This window comes from Nelumbo nucifera, chromosome 3 (assembly GCF_055504915.1).
Source record: "Nelumbo nucifera cultivar China Antique chromosome 3, China Antique-T2T, whole genome shotgun sequence".
Taxonomy (NCBI): Eukaryota; Viridiplantae; Streptophyta; class Magnoliopsida; order Proteales; family Nelumbonaceae; genus Nelumbo; species Nelumbo nucifera.
Window position 1 is genome coordinate 27642241 of NC_142651.1, and position 23420 is coordinate 27665660.

At 40.5% G+C, this 23420-nt stretch overlaps 1 protein-coding gene across 2 annotated transcripts in view; it reads right to left on the reverse strand.

Moving 5' to 3' along the window:
• Positions 1 to 4738: 4738 nt before the first annotated feature.
• Positions 4739 to 23420, reverse strand: part of LOC104602516 (translocon at the outer membrane of chloroplasts 64-like) — a 77507-nt gene continuing 58825 nt past the window's right edge. For both annotated transcript variants that reach the window (XM_010266271.3, XM_088900923.1), the window contains 2 exons: positions 5423 to 5492; positions 4739 to 5140 (listed from right to left, as the gene is read on the reverse strand). In XM_010266271.3, coding sequence (XP_010264573.1) covers positions 5058 to 5140; positions 5423 to 5492 — 153 coding nt within the window. In that variant the 3' untranslated portion in view covers positions 4739 to 5057. The remainder of the gene's footprint in view (positions 5141 to 5422; positions 5493 to 23420) is intronic.

The window sequence follows — 23420 nt, forward strand, 5'->3', positions numbered from 1 at the left end:
AGGGTGTAATTATTATTGACATAAAATTTCACTCCGATTCAGTTTTGCTTGCGTTTGGATGGAGCAGAGTTTTATGTCGATAATCGATGTAAAACCTTATCAGCTCTAAAGTTTTACATCGATAATCGATGTAAAAACTACATCAATTTTATCGAGATAAAACTTTACAATCTTCCACTCATCGCTATTTCAAAAAGCAACGGTCATTTTCATAGTTCAGTGTAAAACGCCATCAGTGTATTTTTACACCGATGATATTTTACACTAATTCCAAACGCAGCCTTTAATGTCAAGCCCAAACTCAAATAATCTAATATTCGACTCAGCTGGACTCCCTACTCAGTCCCAATGATATAGAAAATGTTCAAATCAGATATCAAATTAGCGCCCCTAATAGCTACAGAACCGGACCTAGTTGTGGAGTAGCATCATAACATAACAAGTTGGACAGAGGCCTTTTTTTTTTTCTAATAAAGTAAAAATAAAAAATCCAATAAATAAGTTATATTTCGGTGAACTTTGAGATAGGAATAATTTAAAACTAACAAAACCCATTTTTCAACGGATGGAAGGCCACTTTGTGCCAAAAAGTATCAAAGATTAGGACCATTCCCAGTCTATCCATCCCTAGACCCAGATAGCTGGGACCAACAGAGGGTAATGGCCATTTTTCAATTAGTGATTTCCGGAATCATTTTGAAATTCCCGATTCCAAACTCTGAATATTCCTCCAATTGAGAAAACAACTTTTGATATCTTTGAAATCGAGGAAATCAATTCCATTCCGTGGACAGTGGTCCCATAATCCATCACTGCCTTTTATTTACCTTTTATTAATGGATGCAATGTGTGGAAGTAAATGAGAATCGGTTCACATTGATGAAGTTGTTGCCGGTTTTCTTGAAAATCACTTTTTGAAGCCTAAATTCCTTAGAATCACACCCCAAAATTAAACTAGCCCGTATTAAAGAACACCCTTAAGAAATCACAATCACAGGTTGGCCTGATTTTATTTGTGAGTTAGGGCCGATTTGGGAGGGCTGAGTTGAAGATTCAGCTAAATTGGTTCAGTTGTTTTGAAGCACTCAACATGACATATTGACATGAGCCATTAAAAAGAGGCTGAAGAGACAGCCCTTCAAATGACTGGCTGAGAGCTGATTTGGGTTCCCCGGGGCCCGGGCTTGGATGTCCGTGTGAGAGTGAGACCCACCTCCAAAAGCCATAAACCGCTGTACTTCAGCCCTCCCAAACGGGCCCTTAAACAAAGGCTGAAGAAAAGCTTCAGCCCACGTGACACCAAAAGAAGTGACACAAAGAAGATCTTATGAGCATATCCCGTCCAATTGCTTGTCCCTTTGACAAAGATCTATTTAAGTAATATATCAGCTTGTTCTGATGACCTTAATCATCTAATAAATAGACCTTTGTTGAAAGCTACTTGTCAAATATATCTAGCGGTCTAGAAAAACCGAAAGATACAGCTTGTTTGGTTTCTCACCAGTCATCACCTCAAATTGGGCCAATTCTTGGTCAGCGAATATTCAAATCGGGGCTCAAACTTCCACACCTTCGGAAGGGATGAGTACAGTTGTTCATTCTCATCCCTTTGAATAAATAATAGGACCCAGGTAGTGAAAGTTTCCAGCCCAAGCGCATATATAATTAAAATGTGTGGGTGTGCCCTTCCTTCTCTCTCACATGAGATTGTCAGATGGGAGTCAATGATGATGCCATGATGGGTGCCAATGGATTCCAATCCTAGGGCTCAAGATTGTCCAATCGCCCTCATTTGACTGAAAACCCTAGAAGAAGCTAATAGAAGCAACCTCTGTAGACTGTAATAGAATTCTTTAATGGATTTAAATAATAAAATGTTGATTGTGCGTGCCCCTTTCAGTCTGATTGATATCACAAAATAATGGCCAATTGATGGATGGATTTCTAGATAACATGGTTGTTGGTCGGTTGCTTTCGCCAACTGGTAATATGCCCTTAAATCCCTATGATGAATGAAATCCATGGATTCATATGGGTTAATGGGTCAACATGGACACATGGTATATATTAAAAAAGAAAAAAAGGACAGCATAATACCTCGGAAAACAACATCAGCCCAAGTTCCTACACAGCTCCAAGACTTCAAGATGGATATCTACTAAGTCAAATATTATATTCCAGTTCATCTAAACTTTGTGTGTACTTTGCATTAAAAGAGTGAAAGCCATACAATGAATGCATCAATGGAACTGCATTCTTCATTCTTTCTGTATATTTATATAGGAATGAGAACTATGTGGATCTGTTTTACTTCCCCTGAAATTCTGGACTACTTTGATGTTGCATACAACTGTTTAGTCAATTGTTTGCTTTGGATTAATGTTATCTGTGTTATAGGCAGTAAAATACTGATCAATTTCAGTTAGTTTTCCAGTAAAACTTACTTAATCTCTTCAAGAAAACGGGTCTAAAGCTGGTTTCCAAGGTTTTCCAGGATTACAAAAATGGGTCCTGGTCCGGGCTTTATTGCCATGCATTCCTTTTTACCTATATATATAGTATTTATATTTATTTATAATATTATATATATAAACGAAAACCGAAGAACCTGTTCAATTTGGAAAAAGGACCCCTAGTTACGCTGTGTTTGGATCGCCAACAAATATTTGGGCCAAGAAAAATACTTATTAAGGTAAAGGGATTACTTGTGAAAAACTATCTTTGTAAAATTTTATAATGTTTGATCACAATCCATAAACAAGTTTGGAAATCAAGGTTATGGGCTGGAGTACTTTAGACGCACTTGCGTTAAAAGAGTTCTATGAAATCAAGCCTTCCTTATTGCCTCTTTTATAGAGATTGGTTTTCCACAAAGTAGAAAGCCATGATCTCATTTTTGTCACTAGATTTTCACAAAATTTTACTTTCCTTTTATCCTTACCAACAACCGAAGTAACTGTTTTCATCCAACCAAAGATTACTGTATAGGTCCACTCTTTTTTATACTTGAAAGTTTCTTACACCATTTCCTGTTCCTTGCCGCTAGACCATGGCAAGGACAAAGCCTCATACCCAAATTCCGTGTCCCGGTTTCAAGATTGAAGCCATATATTATAACCTTTTTTTTTTTTATGTCAAACTCTATAGAAGTAGGTGCGCACGGGCAGGAATTCAACTTTAGGAGAAATTGTATTTGAAGCATGGTCTAGCAGCACTGGCACTGTGGCACACATTTGATTAATTGCCCCACTTGGGCCTATCAGCCAGGCCAGACCCTAGGTTCAAAGCCATCCTCTCTCTCTCTCTCTCTCATTTTATATACAGCCCAAGTCTATAACAACACTTAGATCAATCCAAGTTCCAATTTCAAGCTTTCGAGGTATAGCTGAATGAACATTATGTTATTCAATTTACAAGCTAAGTGACAATCCCCTTGGCTCACTGAGAACAATTGCAAAAAAGATAAAGCTTTTCGGCCTGATAAGTCAGACTAGACATTGACCCGTTTATGTCATAAAACATGAAACAATCCTAGGATGGTCCATTGGCTGGTAAGTTGAATATGCTTCTGGATGGGTTCAATAAAATCATATGCTCAGGATCTGCTGCTCGCACAGCTGCGTATCAGTTATTCCATAATCAATCACGAATGAACACGCCAACATTTCATGCACATCAAGCTTATATGCCAGTGTACAGAACATTGACATATTCACTTGATATTAGTTACGTAGCATGTTGTGAGCACTGAGCACTGAGCAGCAACAGATCCGGGAATGTGAACAGATACGTGAGACAATTAGCTTTGATTTTTTTTTTTGGCTTTTGTTTATAGGAATAGACATGGAAGACAGAGTGTGCAGCTTGAGATAACCAAGGTTCAAGGTAATGATAATCGAGAGTTCCAAGTTCCAAACAAATGGAACTCCCTTTTTGGGGGTAATTTGAGTTCAGTCCACAGAATTTATAATGCAATGGAACGGTTCAGGTCAATGTCAGGGGGAGGATTCCCAAGGGGGTGGGGATAAATACATTTAGGAAATTAATAAATGAATTCTGAGGTGGACCATAAAAAGGCCTTTTATTATTATGTTTTCATTTTGACCTCTTATCAATTGAAATAACAGGTCATAAATTATTTTATAAAGCAATCAAAATCACTAAAAATCTGTTTGGATCACAATTGAAATTCGAATCAGAATCAGAATCGAAATGGTCTATTTCTATAGTCTGTTTGGTTGAAACAGAAATGAGAATGAAAATTGGAATAAGCAAGAATGGAATTTCATTCCCAAGGGAGGGGTAGGGAATGGTCATTCCCTCAAATAGGGGAATGTCTCCTAAGAACATCAGTGAACCCCCCCCCCCCCCCCCCCCCCCCCCAAACAGTACACATCATACGGTGAGGTGGAGATGATGGACATTTTTTTGGAATAGAGCAAGAAACATAAGTGTTATGATACGATAAATTCCACTATCATACTAGAAGAACTTATACCCAATCAACAGGTGGTATTCATCAAAATTCATGGCGATGATTTAATTGGTCAATTGGTCAAAACTGTACAATTAGACAAGCCCAATAGCCCATTTGGAAAAAAACTTGAAATTTTGCATCAGGAAAAAAACTTTTAAAATAAATGTCATCTCAAAGTGGGTTTGGAGAAGAGGCACTCAAGATATGTCATCATCTGCCGCCAATGCTACAGTACCCAAATGAGACTCGGAGTACAGCTACTTGAATCAAAAAGCTCAAAAACTCGTTGAATGCTTGAATTACACTTGCAAAGTAAAAACACTGAGAAGAAAACAAAATTGCATAATACTTACAAACCCCAGAAACAATAAGAAACTAGAGCTAATAGTCATCGCAAATACATGTAATGCCCTCGAAGATCGCTTGGATCGACATAGAACAAAATCTTTCATGAGGCTCTTGATAGGGTTTCTTGAGAGGTGTTGTAATTGAAGCTGTTCAAAGCCTGATTGGTAAACAAGTGGGCATTGAAAACAAAACTTCCATCTCAGAAACTTCTTTCTAGAACAACTTCAAGTATTTACTGAAACAACTTTCTCAATCTTTCAGCAGAATTGGCTGCTCTCTTATTGGTAGGCTCCAGAACTAGTGCATATTTGAAATCTGTAAAGAACAAACATATCATCATATGAATTTAATCATTTAATTAGATAGTCAGAGGGAAACACTCAAGAAGCATTTGCTCCATGCAGACAGCCCTTTGGAATCCAGTTCTTCCTATATAATGGATCTACTATAGATACCTAGAATTCTACAAATTATCATGCATTTACTTCGTACATTATTATCCTCCTACTGTTTAATACCAAACATATAATGCATCTATGCGTGAGAACCTATGCATAGCATCAAATAGTAGAACAAGTTTTAAGATAGTAGACTTACCTTCAATGGCCTCCTTATAATAACCAAGCATCTCCCGTGCTGTTCCTCTTCGTAAATATGCCTTTACATTCTAAACAAACAAAAATAAGTAGATTAGCAAAGCAAAAGTAAATGTCAAAATGTAGTAGAGTTCCAATTTTAAAGAAAAGAAAACTTCTTGAAGACTAACATGATATTTCTTTTTCTTATTAACATGAGTTTTTCTTTTTTTTTTTTTTAATTTCAACAATGAAACCCAAGTATTTTTCTGTACATACCTAGATCAAGTATTATTAAAGCCCCATAATTTAGTATTATATACACAAGGCACCAAGCACCTTAGTTTCAGAAAACCGACTTCCAGTAACTGAGATTTACAAGACACCTCAAAACTAACAGATCTTGCTGTGCCCACAATGGCACACAACTTGCAGAATTGTAAAGATTCTATAAAACCTTTAGTTTCATAATATAGACTTGAAACCAACAGATCCTTCTTTGTGCACACTAGGCACAAAATGGATAATCAATAGGCTTCAATTTGAAGCTCAACAAAAAAACCTCAGCACTCAGCATTCCTAAACATGGTATCACAAGAGGGGGAAAAACTCGTATCCTAAACTTTCAATGTTGGAATAGTGGACAACTGTGGAGACCTGCATATTTTGCACAAAGTACCACATATCAAGGTATTACAGCATCTAAAAGTGTTCTTTTTGATAGCATGCTCATCTTTATGATGCAAACGAATTTATTTAAAACTTTTTAAAATCCCTTATTTTAAACTACCAATATGAAATTAACAAATGGTAGAGTTCAAGTAATGTTAAAAAAGAGGGTAATGTGGGATTATAAAATGTTTAAGGGACATTTTTTGTCTAAGAAATATCATTTACTTCCTTGAACCATGTTTGGAGGTAGCATGACTGCTGAAGCTTACAGGGACATTTTCACCCTTCAGTGCTAGCATTCAGAGGTATTACCAAACTAGACTCAAATCAGTGGAAAGCAACTTTTTCCATGATTAGAGGTCAAATAGATGCTACAAAACACCACCTAAGTTTGATTTCCTGGCTCCCATGTTCAGTCCCTCTAGATAGCATCTACAAATGCATCATATGATACAACAAAATAATCACGTAATTAGTACCATACTAGTTTTATAATGACAATGAATATAAGGCCAGCATGATTGCAAAGACAAGTCCTATATCATACGGATTTGCAAGTTTCAATCCACTAACATATTTGTGAACTAAGAAGCCCAAAAACGGATATGGGTATGGACATGGATTCAGATCTGGGAAACAGGATGACACCCATTTCTTGAGAACCAGAACACAATTACAGATATCATTTCCAATACTTATATCTTGCAAAAACATGTAAAAAAACTTGCAGTACATGATTTTATAAAAAGCAGAGGATCCCTCAAAACAGAGAAAGCTTTAGAAAAAGTAGAGCTGTTCCCATCTTTATGTACTGTTTGTATAATGAAATCTGTGTCAAAATAATGCTTTGCCAAAGATTACAGAAACGCCGGCACTTAAAAGTTCAAATCTATAGACTCCAAAAGATTAGAAATCTTTCAATGTTGGCAATAACCACTTCTCTTGGGACTCAACTGTTGAAAACTCTGTTGTTTCACTCATGCCAGATACCCCAACATAGTGAAAGAGGAGCCAACTTGCACAAGATAACTCCCCCTTGTGCTGAGTCCAGCTCATGGCCAAGAAGATATAAGTATATTAGATCCTTCGGGATTACCTACTGTCTCTTAAAAAGCTTTAGCATATGCACCCAGACGGTAGATTATTTACTGATTTTGATTCCAAATTAACGAAGTTCTAAATTCCTTATCCAAACAAACAATGCAACCACCAGATTATTTACTGACTTCTGATTCCAAATTAACATAGTTCTAAATTCCTTGGCTAGGAATTGGGAACTGAACTAATTATTTGGAGAAGACTCAGGTACTAAGGTTCTGGAACTAGAGTAGGAACGGGAGATTTGGCTGTGGTTTGTGGGGGATCTATAGAGGAACTCCAGAGCAAAGAGGATGTAGGAACAAATCAAGCACAAACACAGGGTGTCTGTAATTGGGGTTTGGATCTCCAAAATGAGCTTAACTTAGGTTCGGTTGAGGAACAGATCCTTTCAGCTGTACAGGTTGCCTCTGGGAAGGAAGGTTTTCACCTGGCTCAGGGAGCCTCTTCCCCACTTTTTTCCTCTCCTTGTCTAGGGATGGCAATTTTCCCCATCCCCGGCGGGGACCCGACTACCCCGACTCGATGGGGTCAGGGATGGGGATTGAGGTCTGCGCCCCGCCCCCAACCTCGATTATGTATATATATATATCAGAACATATTTAAAAATTATTTATAATTTAAAATTTTTATTTATTTTTCAAATAAATATTATTATCTAAAAAAAAACGAGGATTCAGGTTCCCACGGGAAACCCATCCCCATCGGGGATCGGGGATGGAGGACAAATTTTATCCCTGGCAAGGATCGAGGACAGGGATGGGGGTTAACTTCATAATCGGGGTCGGGGACGGGGAATATGATCCCCACCCCGAACTGTTAGTGTCCGGTCTGCCTGTTAGACTGATAAGAGTCAAGGAAGAGAAAGAGAAGAGAGGAGAGAGAGAGAAAGGAGAAGAGCAGAGGAGAAACAAGGAGAAAGGATTCTAGTTCGAATGAGAGAAAAAGTTCACTCTCCCATTCGGCCAGATGTATTTTATATTACTAAAATAATGTGGAAAAGTCACATATGCCCCTACTTAAGTTAGGGACATTAAATCTAACATAAACTTACACATCAGCACCTAAACACAAGCACAAAAACAAAATTACCCCTACATACTCGACACTAACACTCCCCCTCAAGCTGGAGAGTATATATCATATAATCCCAACTTGTTACATATGTAGTCCACTCTCCCTCGACTCAACCCTTTAGTAAACAAATCTGCCCACTAGTTCCCTGTGTTGACATATGCAGTGTCTATCACTCCACTCAACACCTTCTCTCTAACAAAGTGACAGTCAACCTCTATGTGTTTGAGTAGAGAAAATGTGAACTGCAGCTTGATTGTCACAGTAGAGCTTCATTGGAGTATCAACAGTGTATCCCATCTCCTGTAGAAGGTTCCTTAGCCACACTAATTCACAAGTAGTATGTGCCATATCTCTATATTCTGCCTATGCACTGTTTCTTGCCACAACTGTCTGCTTCTTGCTTTTCCATGTCACCAGATTACCCCCAAGAAAAGTGCAATAGCCTGTGGTAATCTCCTATCAGATACAGAACCAGCCCAATCTGAAGGGATAAGAGATCCATCATATGGATGGCCGGACCCTGCAGGAAGGTTGGGCGAAATTTCAAAAATTTCTCTCCCATGTGGGAATCACATTCCCTATTTTAGAAAACCGCATTTTCAAGGATCAATCTTGAAACCAAACTGGACCAGATCTGAAACCAAAAGGTAGGAGGGGGATATACCTGATATGGAGTAACAGTAACTCCCAACAAAGGTGTTCACGCCCAAGGAGAAAACCAAAGACTGCTCCCACTGAAAATGACACAGTGTGAGATGGAGCATAATCAATAGGATGGCTCTTCAGCAAGAATGTGATGGAGGGCTGGTGAGCACGACTTCAAATTACCTTTTCTACCAAAAGGTAATATCAAGAACCTTTCTTGATCACTCCCACAGGTGGAGATCGAACTGACAAGGGCGGCAAGAGCAGGAAAGAAGAAGATAGTGCAATCAAACTGTGTTGTCTCTCTCTGGAAATCAACAGTCTGTTAGATGATTTTTGTTGTCCTCTAAGGGTTCGCCCTGCTCTCCTATTTATAGCCTTAAAGAGAGGTTCTCCTAATCCCATTAGGAGTTTCCTAATCCAAATCTTGTATTTGGATCTGGACTCTCTTTAAGAGATAAGGATAATCCCTTATCTTATCTACAGATAAAGATCAGCCCTCCTAATCTAATTAGGAGTTTCCTGATCCAAATCTTTATTTGGATCTGGACTCTCTAAGTGGATAGGGACAATCCCTTATCCTATCTACTGATCTAAATCCCAGAACCGCCCTCTTTTAATTAATCTCATTAAGCCAGTTCGAATTGGGCTTTAAGCCCATTAAGTCCATCTGCTCACTTAGCCTCCTAACTGTTGCCCAGTAAGCCCATTAAGTCCATCTGCTCACTTAGCCTCCTAACTGTTGCCCAATTGGTTATCCTTGTATGGCGTGGGACCCAAACATTGATCTACACATCAGCCACATGGGTTCAGCCCAGCCTTTGTTATAAGGCCTGGCCGAATTCATTGTAGGAAACAGTGAACCCCTGAGTCCATCACCATGGGCTCTTAATGGGCCCAACATTTACACTAAATGGTCATTGGGTCAAGCCACCTTATAAAAACCCAAGGACTGTGGGCAAATGCAAAATTAGCCCATCAAGTATTAACCTCAATGGTTTTACACTTAACCTCTTAGCCCATAATGATCAAACACTGCCCGACAAGAGAAGACCTCTCCCTCAACTACAAGGTACAATGTTGCACTCTCTATTCACATGGATCCCAGGAATTAAAACATTTTGCAAACATTTTGAAACCAGAATATATATATATACATACGATCATTCACTTTGTCCGACAAAGGGGCTGATCCTATCACTATGATCACCCACTCAGATGAATTCTCGGACTGTCCCAACATACCCAGGTTTTGACCCCCTCTAAGGATCTTACTGATTGGCATATCAAAGATAGCCCAATCCGACACCTAGTGTAGTATCATAATCGAGTCTAGGGGTTAGGTGTAGCATTCCAGTTTTGCCCATCTATCTCCAAGGTCCAGGGCAATACTGTAATTCTGGTCCGATTCAGGGTTTCAAGAAAACTCACACTGCATGTACCTCAGGTCTCACCCTGGCAGCTGAGACAAGCCACCCCAACCAACTTGGCGGCACATCAGTGTCAGCCTTGGCAAGATAAATCTCCCCAGATCTATCCAACGACTGTGAAGATTCTAAACTAACACAAGTCTCATATATGTCCAGTTTAAGGGTATTACACAGAAACACACCATAATAACATGAATCAAATATGTACTTTATTCATTTACATTAAATGTCATAATGTACATCATTCTGATTGGAGCTAAGGGCATACACTGTCTAACACAATCAGCATCAGTATATCCTTCTATTTAAGTTTTCTACCACTTCTGTATATCAAACCGTGACTAGGAGCCCCTTTAAATACCTCACAATCCTTATAACCGCATCTCAATGTGGAACCAGAGGTTTCTGCATGAACTGGCTTACCACACTAACTGCAAATGAAATGTCTGGCCGAGTGATGGTTAGGTAGTTCAGCTTACCTACCAGTCGCCGGTATCTGCCAAGGTCTTCAAACACTGCACCCATATCACTGCTCAGCTTAGTGTTTGTTTCCATAGGAGTTTCAGCTGGTTTAGCACCTAACAAACCTGTTTCTTCAAGCAAATCAAGAGCATATTTCCTCTGACACAAGTTAATACCATGCTTGGACCTTGCTACTTCTATCCCCAAGAAATACTTCAATTTACCAAGGTCCTTTGTCTGAAAATGATCCTGCAGAAAGATCTTCAACCTGCCAATGCCCATTTTATCATTCTCGGTAATGACAATATCATCTACATACACCACTAATAGGATCTTCCCTGCCTGAGAGCCATGACTGAAGACGGAATGGTCAACTTGGCACTATTTCATACCAAGCTTCTTTACTACCTCACTAAATCTACCAAACCATGCTTGAGGAGACTGTTTAAGCCCATAAATGGCCTTCAGTAGCCGGCACACCTTACCATCCTCCCCTTGAGCAACAAACCCTGGTGGTTGCTCCAATATAGACCTCCTCGAGCAGATCACCATGCAAGAAGGCATTCTTGATATCAAGCTGATAGAGGGGCCAATCATACATCGCATCAAGAGAAATCACAACACGGACTGAACCAATCTTAGCAACCGGGGAGAAAGTCTCTGTGTAATCAATACCATAGGTTTGGGAATACCCTTTGGCAACCAATCTAGCTTTCAGCCGCTCTACACTACCATCAGGTAAGTACTTAACCGTATAAACCCACTTACAGCCGACAACTTGCTTACCAGGAGGAAGAGTGGTGAATTCCCATGTATGATTATGAGCCAAAGTTGAGAGTTCTTCCATCGCACGACACCATCCTGGAGAGGCAAGGGCTTCCTGGACATCCTTAGATATAACAACAAAGGATAACAAAGAGATAAACTGGCGATGGGAAGTGAAAAGGTGAGTTAGTGAAACATAATTAGAAATAGGATGAAGGGTACAACTGCGCTTACCTTTCCACAAGGCAATGGGAAGATCAAGATCAGATACTGGGGTCAGGGTTGGTGTGGTAACAACTACCGGATCTGTCGACGATGATGAAGCTAGAGGAGGTGCCGGTACATGTGGGCGATATGTATACACGTGATGGATCGGTGGTCGTTCAACAGGTGGTGGCACCGGAGGCAAAGACTTGGTCACTGCGAAAACAAGAGAAACAGAGTCCACAACTGGAAGAGGAAGGGGAGGAGGTGATGAGAAGGAAGAAACATCACCGGACCCCAAGAAGAATGGAGTAGACTCAAAGAAAGTAACATCAACACATACAAAGGAAGGTTGAGAGCTAGGGTGATAACACTTATACCCTTTCTGAGTCCGGGAATAGCCAAGGAAGATGCACTTAATAGACTGTGCATCTAACTTGTCCATTCCTGGCCCCAGATTATGAACAAAACAAACACATCCAAAAACTCGAGGAGAGAGAGGAAAATGAGACAAGGTAGGAAACAGTGTGGTGAATGGGGAATGACCATCAAGGATAGACGTGGGCATCTGGTTAACCAAGAAGCAGGAAGTAAACATTGCATCACTTCAAAAGGATTTGGGAACATTCATGTGATGCATGAGGGACCAAGCTGTTTCCAAGAGGTGACGATTCTTCCTCTCAGCCACCCCGTTTTGTTGTGGGGTGTAGGTACATGAAGTCTGATGGATAATGCCATGTTGGTCTAGGTAGTCCTGAAATGATGACGAGAGATATTCACGACCATTATTAGAACGAAAAATTTGAATGTGAACACCAAATTGGTTGCGAATCTCAACATAAAACTTTTGGAAAATAGTAAACAATTCACTTCTTTCTTTCATTAAATAGAGCCACGTCATCCTTGAATAATCATCAACAAAAATGACTATTTATATCCATTGTATGACATCACTTTATAAGGACCCCAAACATCTGAATGAACCAAAGAAAAAGGACTCAATACACGATTATCAACTCTAGGACTAAAGGGAACACGATGATGTTTCCCCAACTGACACGACTCACAATCCAAAACAGAAAGATGACTCAATGAAGGAACCAAAGACTTCAAAACTTTCAATGAAGGATGGCAAAATCGACAGTGCCATTGGAGAGGAGAGAGGGACGATTGGAGAGTTGTTGACGTACTTCCACCACCATAAAGATAATACAATCCACCAACTTCATGCCCTCCACCAATCTTCATCCTCGTCTTGATATCCTGAAAAACACACGAAGAGGGGTAAAAGGTAATGGAGCAATTAAGAGACTTGGTCAACTTACTAACAGACATAAGATTAAAAGGAAATTTAGGGACATACAAAACTGAGGATAGGGATACAGGGTCCAAGTCAACATTACCAACACCACAAATGGAGGATGTAGAACCATTAGCAAGGGTAACAGATTGTGATGTTGAGCAATGAGAGAGGGAAGAAAACACACCTGAAGTTCCAGTCATGTGATCGAAGGCTCCAGAACCAATAATCCAGGGATGGGGTGTGGATACCAGACAAGCCATACATGAGTGTGCGAGAGTGGCCGTGTTCTGCTGAGATGTGGCCTGTACTAACCTCTCATACTCATCGCAGGGAATACTCATCTTCTCCTTCCCAATAACATCTATGGATGTAGGAGGTACCTGATCGGCTAAATGGCTCTCCTGTCTAAAGCTACTGTCACTAGTCATGGCATGATTGACCCAAGTTGAAGGTGGACCATGCAAGTCATAGCAATAATTGATGGTATGTCCATCCATACCACAATGTGTACACCTCCTTGGACCTGAACTACGTTCTCTGCCACGGGCTCCCCCTTAATCTCGACCTCCAGTACGACCACCACCACGGTTATATGTAGGTCCACTACCACCACTCCGGCCATATGCCGGTTCACTACTACCACTATGGCCAGACTAGGCTCCCCGAGCTCCACCTCTAACACCACGGCCTCTGGATACTGCTAGGGCTGATCTATCGAAAATATTAGGGTTCTCGGTAGATCCAATGGAAATCCTCCTGAGTCGAGCAAACACCTCTTCTAAGGAAGGGAGAGCTGACCCTCCTAGTATATGAGCCCGCACTGGTTCATATTCAGATTTCAGCCCCACCAAAAACCGAGTCACATCAAGTTGTTCTCTTTGTTGTTGCTGAATTTGGACATCAGAAGTGAGGGGGTGATAAACATTCAATTCATTACGAATGTTTCTCATACTAGCATAGTACTCCTCAAGAATTTGATTACCCTGTTGCAAATTAAAGTATTCCTGGTACAACTGATATACTCTGGTTGTGTTGTCTTAACCCGAATACAAATTCTTAGCATGGTCCCACACTTCTTTGGCAGTATCAAGAAACATGAAATTTACACTAATCTTGGGTTCCATACTATTCCATAACCATGTGATGATCTATACATCTGCCTGCTCCCAATCATCATACTCAGGAGAATCGGTGGAAGGTTTTTCATCCCTTATGTGCTTCACCTTCTTCTTTGCCTTAAGAAAGACTTCTACAAATTTGGCCCAAGGTACATAATTGTCTCTATTCAGCTTAATGGAGGTCATTTGAACATTCAGGTAGTCAGTAGGGACCATCACACTAGTCTTGCTATCACTGTTGTCTCTCATTGCTGAATTCGGCAAACTGCACACTAGATCACACTACACCCTGATTTCAGCACTTACTACTGCTGCAAATTGCACTCTTTACACCACAAACCCAACTCCACGACTGCCTGAAACTTCCCAACACTGTTTGAGGAACCCCCCCCCCTTCGAATCACACTAAAGGGTGCACAAAGCCTAGCACACTACAATCTGAAATCCCACCATACAGTCTGAAATAGACTTCTCATTTGATTCACACCCAAAAAAAATGCATAAAACCTCTTACCTGATCACCGAAAATCAGACCACACAAGACACCCACTGCACCACACGAATCAGCCCTCTTCTCTTCATCGATTAGGGGAGGGCTTCTTAGAAACTGCAGCAACCAACCACAAACACCACAACTGGAGGCATAGAAACCTCCAAGGGAAGAGGACAATCACTCCTTTTCAGCCCTGTCCCTTATCACTAGCTGATGGCAAAGAAAATAAGAGAAAACCCTAGGCTGGGTGCGCAGATAACAGAATTCTGGGCAGATCCGGTTTGCTCAGTTCAGCTCTGATACCATGTTAGTGTTCGGTCTGCCCGTTAGACTGATAACAGTCAAGGAAGAGAGAGAGAAGAGAGAAGGAGAGAAAGAAAGAAAGAAAGAGAGAAAGGAGAAGAGCAGAGGAGAAACAAGGAGAACAGATTCTGGTTCGAATGAGAGAAAAAGTTCACTCTCACATATGCCCCTACTTAAGTTAGGCACATTAAATCTAACATAAACTTGCACATCAGCACCTAAACACAAGCACAAAGACAAAATTACCCCTACATACTCGACACTAACACCCGCCCCGTTGTCATTCCTATCCCTGTCCCCCTGTCACCCCTACTATGTGCTAACCCCCTTTTGGCTTTGCAGATCCAATCTTTGAAACCTCACCTGTTGCGGATATTGATCCGAATGTGACAAAAAAGGGAGGAGGAGGTGGAGGTTTGGATTTAGAGAAAAAGGAGATTATGGACTTGATCCTAAGAAATTTAGCCACCTTAGTTGATTTGGAAGAGCAAGAGAACAGAGTGGAGGTGCAGGGGATCACTTTAGATTCGGTAGACAGAGGAGGAGAAGTTGATCTAAATAATAAAAAGAAGGCAAAAAAACAGTGATCCACCCAAAAAGGAGCAGAAACCAAATATCTTTGGAAAAGAGCCCACTAAGCTGAAAGTCTGTCTCAGGAAGGATGTGGGAGGAGATGGGTTGATAACCACAAGAGGGAGAAAAAGAGAGGAGATCAATAGTTGGAGGAAAAGGGTTGGGTTTGTTCAAATTGTGTTATGAAGATTCTTTGCTGGAATGGAAGGGGTTTAGGGAGTGCAAAAAAGAGGATAAGGAGCAGATGTTCTAATGTTACAAGAAACAAAGCTTTCAGAATTGAACAGAAGATGGATAAGGAGCATTTGGAATAGTAGAGGGATGAGCTGTCCTTTACTCCATCCTGGGGTGCTTCTGGTTGTATACTGATGTAGAAGAATGAGCAGGTGGAATGTCAAGAAGAATTGGTTGGACAATTTCCAGTGTCAATAAAAGCTATAAAAGTGAGTGATGAAAGAGTGGGTTTTAACGAATACGTATGGCCCTAACTCATATAAAGACAGGGACCTTTTCTAGGAGAAGCTAGCTGCAATTGGGGGTTTGTGGGAGGGACCTTGGTGTTTGGGTGAAAACTTCAATGTTATAAGATACACAAGTTAAACAAATGACCCAAACCAAATTATAACCACCGAGTATATGCATGTGTGTTTATGGATTCCTTAGAGCTAAAAGAACCCTCTTGCTGCAAGCTTCCTTTACCTGGTCCAATTTGCAAGAAAATCAAGTGTGCTCCAAATTGGATAGATTCCATTTCTCCATTGATTGGGAGGAGTTGTGGGAAAACCTAGTTTTGAAAGCACTCCCTAGGGTAACCTTTAACCAATGTCCTTTGTGTCTAAACTAAGAGAACCTAGGGGCTCCACACCTTTTAGATTTGAAAATATATGGTTGGAAGTTCCAAAGTTTATTGAAAAAATAAAAGAATGGTGGGTGGAAGGTGGAAGCAAAGCAAGGAATAGAGGAATGGAATAAAAAAGAATTTAGAAGACTAGAAGAAACAAAGGAGAGAATTATTAAAAGGATTGAGGAGTTAGACCAAAAGGAGGCCTGAAGAGAGTGCAGTGTAGAAGGAAAGATTAGAAAGATGGAGTCTAAAAGTGGAACTAGAGAAGATTTTTAGGAAGGAAGAAATATCTTGGAGACAAAAATCAAGATGTAAATGGATTTTGGAGGGAGATGGTAATACAAAATTCTCACACTAAGTGGCAAATGGGAGAAGAAAAAACATGATCTCTAGCATTGAGATTGAAGGTTACTTTGGAGGAGGAAATTGTCAAGAGTTTTGTGCGTCATTTTAAGTCAATATTTTCCTCCATAGGAGAAAGGAACCTAAATGTGGGGGAGTTGGATTGGATTAGAGTGTCGGGAACCCAACTAGCCCTCTCAGAAAGAAGTTTCAATGTGGAAGAGTTCAAGAAGCAATTTTCTCAATGGAAAGATCTAAAGCTCCAACACCTTATAGTTTCTAAATGGCTTTCTAGCAGACTGTTGGGAAATCATAAAAGATGATTCAATGGATGTTTTTGTTGAGTTCCATCATAAAAGGGAAATTTCACTAGGAGCAAATGCAACCTTCCTAGCCCTAGTGCCTAAGAAAGAGGCCAAAACTCCAAAGGACTATAGACCTAAAAGCCTTGTGGGGATCCTATACAAAATCATTGTTGAAGTCTTGGCAAGAAAGATTAAGACTACTCTAGCTTTGGTAATCTCCCAAAATCAAGGAGACTTTGTAGAGGGGAGACAAATAGTGGACCAATTTTTTGTGGCAAATGAGTGTGCGGCAAAAAGGAAAAGCAGGGAGGGAAAAACCTAATCTACAAGTTGGACTTGAAGAAATCCTATGATATGGTGGATTAATCCTTCCTTTTGGTTCTACTAGAAAAAATTGGCCTAGGAGAGAGATGGAGAAAGTAGATCAAAGGTTGTAGTAGTTCGGCACATTTCTCGGTACTGATAAATGGAGTGGCTAAGGATTTTTTTTCCCAACTAAAAGAGGTCTAAGGCAAGGATTGGAGGATTGGTAGAAATGAAGTTGTTGTGACTCACTTGCAATTTGCAAAAACATAAACATTTTTTGTTAGGACTATGATGAACTCAATATGAAAAATTTTAAAAGCTTTAGGGGTCATTTGTCAAGTCTTTTTGGGAAGATCTTCTGGTAACTCTGACAGTCAAAAGACGCATTGAGCCTTTACATTAAGATTTGAGCAGCTTGAAGCTCGTTTGGTTAAGGCATGTCTTTTTGCATGTCTTTCCGCACAAAGACGAATAGAAAAAAATGCAAAAGCTCCATTTGGAGCTTCCCGAAAATCACCCATTTTGGGCTTCTCGCATCTTTTTGGCGCGTTGGCTTTTGACGGCTAGATCTACTGCAAACCAAACGAGAAAAGACCAAATCGCGGTCTATCGAGCTTGTAAATAGCCGACAGACTATGTAGAAAGACGCACCAAACAGGACCTTAATCAATAGTTTCTAAAGGATCTCAAAGTTAAAAGTCAATTGGAAAAAGAGTTTTGTGGCAGGAGTTAACATGGGAGAGGAAGACATTCAGTTGATGGTGGGAACACTAAGCTGTGAGGTGAAAATTTGGCCCCTACAATACCTTGGTATGCCATTGGGAGGAAACCTGAGAGCAGATAGCTTATGAAAACCAATTGTAGAAAGAATTGTTAAAAAGATATCTATGTGGAAGAGAAGCTAATCTCTATGGGAAGAAGAATCACTTTGATCAAATCTACCCTAGCCAATTTGCCCACTATTTGTCCACTTTTAGAATCTCGGAAAAAATAGCAAGACAGCTAGAAAAAAAATTGGCAGTAAATAAAAAAGGAAATTTATTAAGAAAAGAGTGCAAAATGGTGATAAGAAATCACCAGCCATTAGAAAAAAAAAAAATCTCTTACAACATCTCTCTCAACCTCCAAGGACAACAAAAAACAAAAACATACAATAACAGAAATCTCAACTAAAATCAAACTCTTCCCACAAAGCCCATTTGCCCCCTCCACAATCTAATCATCTCAATAGGTAAAACATCCTTACTATAATCATTCATGGAGAGTGGGAGACGAGAGAGAGGGAGAAAGAGAAGATGAGGGAGATACGATTGAGAAGGAAAAAAAGATACTACTGGCTGCTGCCAATTCTCTATTTATATTAACTTAATAAAAAGAATAGAAATTACAAGTATGCCCTTGGTGGCACACCCTAGAGCCAAGTTGTTCCTTGGAGTTGACATAAGGGTTGCTGGCGATGTTTGTCCACTTCAATGTGCTTGGTCCTCTCATGTAGGACAGGGTTGCTGGCGATGTTTATTGCAGCCTTGTTGTCACAGTAAAGAGACATAGGACTATGAATAACAACTCCAAGCTCCCCTAGAAGATTCTTTAGCCAAAGGACTTCAGCCACCCCATGTGCCATAGCTCTATATTCAGCTTCAGCGCTTGACCTCGCTACCACACTTTGTTTCTTGCTCTTCTAGGTCACGAGATTTCCTCCAACAAATGTGCAATACCCACTTGTGGACTTTCTGTCATCCACAGCTCCTGCCCAATCAACATCTGTAAAGACTTCCACCTTTAGGTGATTGTGTTTACCGAATAGTAGACCTGTTATGGGATATTTCTTCAAGTATCTAAGAACACTCTTCGCTGCCTCCATGTGTGGTTTCTTAGGAGAGTGCATGAACTGGCTTAGGACCCCAACGGAATAGGCAATGTCTGGACGGGTCATGGACAAATAAATCAGCTTTCCTACTAACCTTTGGAACTGTTTCACATCTTTCAGAGGTTCACCAACACAGTCACCTAACTTGTGGTCAACATCCATGGGAGTATCTGCCGGCCTTGCACCTAATTTGTCTGTATCCTGTAATAGATCAAGGGTGTATTTCCTTTGAGAGATAAAGATACCCTTTCCTGAGCGAGCAACTTCAATCCCAAGGAAATACTTCAGGGGACCTAGATCTTTCACTTCAAATTTAGATGCAAGGAATTGTTTCAATTTTTGTATCTCTGAGCTCCAACTTCCTGTAATGATGATATCATCCACATACACTATCAATATAGCAACCTATTCCTGACATCTCTTCACAAAGAGTGTATGATCAAACTAACACTGTTTGAAGCCCATCTGTTGAATCGCCATGTGAAACTTACTGAACCAAGCTCTGGGAGACTGTTTTAAGCCATAAAGAGACTTTTGCAGCTTGCACACCTTATTTTCACTTCCCTTGGCACAGAATCCAAGGGGTTGAACCATGTATACTTCCTCCTCTAAGTCACCATTCAGAAAAGCATTCTTTATGTCCAGTTGATGCAATTCCCAATCAAAATTAGCAGCTAAGGGCAAGAGAACCCTAATTGAGTTCATCTTAGCTATTGGAGCAAAAGTCTCATCACAGTCAACCCCGTATACTTGTGTGTACCCTTTAGCTACTAATCTTGCTTTATACCTTTCAACTGTTCCATCTGCCTTGCGCTTAACCGTGAACACCCATTTACACCCCACAGGGTCTTTCCCCTTTGGAAGATCCACCAATTCCCAAGTTTGATTTTTGTGAAGAGCATTAATCTCCTCCTTCATGGCATATGTCCATTCAGGGTATTTTAAGGCTTCTACAACATTTCTGGGAATAGGGATGCAATCAACTGCAGATAGGAATGCTCGGTATGAGGGGGAAATGTGATCAGAGGAGACAAAATGGGTAATGGGGTGTTTGGTAGTGCATGACCTGACTCCCTTTCATTGAGCAATAGGAATGTCAAGGTCATCTACAATAGGAGTAGGGTTAGGGAGTGGACTTACCTCCTAGGAGTCTAACGGTGTCAGTTGCTCAGTGTTTGGCTGCTCCACATCTCTATCACATCGCTGATCTCTATGGCGTGTACGTTGGAAGACACGAAAGGGAGCAAGGTCCGGAATAGAAGGAAGAGATACCTGAACCTGATTCTCCTCTTCCACACTACTACTCTCCCCCTGAGGAGAAGCAGGGAAGAATGACTCAGACTCAAAGAAGGACACATCCATAGACACAAAAAACTTACGACTAATGGGATCAAAGCATCGATACCCTTTTTGAGAGGAGGGATACCCCTTTACACAAGGAATGGACCGAGGGTCTAACTTACCTCAGGATGGAGACAAATCATGGACAAAGGCACGACAACCAAAGACTCTCATGGGAATAGAAAATAAAGGAGACTGAGGGTACAATAACTGATGAGGGGCCATGTAGTTCAGCACTTTGGAGGGCATGCGATTGATGACATAAGCAACTGCAACTTGTTGCTCCCCCTCAGCTATAACCATCACACTTCACCTGCTTTCTTCCGATTGAACAAAGGAGTATACCTTGTGAACCGTAGGCAACTCTTTGCTTCCTAGGATCTAAACCCTCAACGGTTCATATGCAGGGTTCAGTCCCAACAAGAAGGCAAACACGTGTTGTTGAGAGACCAGCTTCCTGTAGGCCTTAGCATCATCATCATGTTTCCACTCTATAGCCTGATAATGATCCAATTCTTTCCATATGAAGGTAAGGGCTGAATAATATGAAGACAAACTACAGTTTCCCTGTTTACAGGTTGAAGATTCAGCTTGTAACTGGTAAACCTTGGCATAATGCCTTTGCTCAGAATAGGTAGTTTTGGCCTGTTCCCAGATCTCACTAGTGGTGTCTGCCCACATAAAGTTCTTCTTCGCATCAAGTTCCATGGCTGCGAGGAGCCAAGACATCACCATATTGTTTTCTTGGTCCCACCTATCATGTTCAGCTGTCTCACCCTTGGGTTCTTTCACCCTTTCATTAATGTAACCAGCTTTACCCCTTGCCGTTACATAGAGTTTTACACTTTTAGCCCACTCCAGGTAGTTCAGACCATTTAAAGGGGTAATTGGCATGGGAAAAATCATGTTTTCACTTCCCATACCAGCTATGTTGCAGGTTGGTGTAACCCTCGATGAGGTTGATTCATAACTCGCCATAGGATACTGCTGAAAACCAGTCCAAACACCACACAACTACACAAAAGCCACAAACAGAAAACCAACCCTCAAGGAATTTACTTCTAGGATGTGAGGAAGAGAACAAGACACTGCTGAAATCAACTCTGAGATAGTTCAGTCATTAAACTAGCCCGGTAATCAGTTCAACACAACCAAGGAAGACATTGCTATCAGTCCGACTGCAGTTCATACAGTCTAACAATCCAACATCCAAGCAAATATATATAACCCAGGAATAAGCCCTTCATACCATTGGCCAAAGAAGACACAAACAAGAACACACCTGTCCAGCACCTGTATGAAGGTGCCAACCTGAAATCAACTTCACAGCATCGAACAGAGAAGGAAGAGAGTCTCTATCAGCATCGCCCTTCTCTGACTAGGGTTTCCTTGGTATTACGACCAAGAAAAAAACCACAGGAAGTGCCACCAGAAATCTGCTAAGGTTTCCGCCAAAAAACCTACTAGAGATTCTCTGTCTTTCACGTCCAAGAATTTATAGAAGGAAACCTTGCTCAAAACAGGAGGGATCGTAGGTCTTTTACAGCCCAGAAAATCTGCTCTGATACCATGTAATCATTCATGGAGAGTGGGAGACGAGAGAGAGAGAGAGAAAGAGAAGAAGAGGGAGATACGATTGAGAAGGAAAAAAAGATACTACTGGCTGCCGCCAGTTCTCTATTTATATTAACTTAATAAAAAGAATAGAAATTACAAGTATGCCACTGGCGGCACACCCTAGAGCCAAACTAATAAGAAAAAAAAAGACAAGTACCTAACTGACAGTATCTTAAGAAGTCAGCCTACTAACAGCAACTATAAAGTAACAATTAAATAAGCCTTACAACACTTACAATTTGAGCACCCAACCTAAACAAATACCAACCTAAAAAGGCCCAACAAAACATGACCATCAACTTGAAAAGAGAACTCTTTAAGTCTCTTACTCGCTTTCTTTGAATCCATCACCATCTTAATGGGCCCAACCGCAAATAGTCTCATTCTCAATCTAGCAAAAAGTCTGACACTTGCACTGTAAGATGGTTGTTCCGACTCTTGAATCTTCTTACAATATTAGAAATCTTTTCAAGAGCATTAAAAATAATAGGAGTATAAAAAATAATGAGGGATTTCTTGTGGGAGCCAGGAGATGAAAAAGAAAGATCACTTGGTAAAATGGGATTGGGAATAAGTGTGTAAATCTAAGAAACAAAATGGAGTAGGGAATTTGATTAAGAGGAACGCAACTCTTCTAGGGAAATGGCTTTGGATATTTCCTCTAGAAGGAGATAGGTTGTGGCATAGGGTCATTGGAAGCATTCATGGTGTAGAGGACAATGGTTGGGATGCAAAACTAGTGCCTCACACTGCTTCAAACCCCCCATGGAAAGAAATATTTGAGGTATTGCCAACCTTTCTTAATTTCAACAGTTTTATTGTAGGGTCTGGGAACAAAGTTTTATTTTTGAAAGACCTCTAGCTTAGGGATTTGCCCGTTAAAATTGCAATTTCCTGTACTTTACTCATTGTCAAACCACAAGGCTGAACCCATTTCTAGATTTGATTTACCATCAAAACATGGGTTAAATTAGAACTTTGGGTTTAGAAGGGGTTTGAGGGATAATGACTGTGATTCCCTTGTTCTACTTTCAAGCTTGGAAAAGGTTTTTTTTTTTTGGACCAAAACTCTTCTGATGGTAGAGTCTGATCTCCCTCCCCTAATGGCCTCTTACCTAGTGCCTCCTTTTTTAACCTTCTTATCCATTCAAAACCTTTGGGGGTGAATTTCCCAATGATTGAAATTTGGTGCAAACCAATCCCTCCTAATGTACAAGCTCTATGTTGGGAAGTGTTCCTTAGAAAGGTTAAC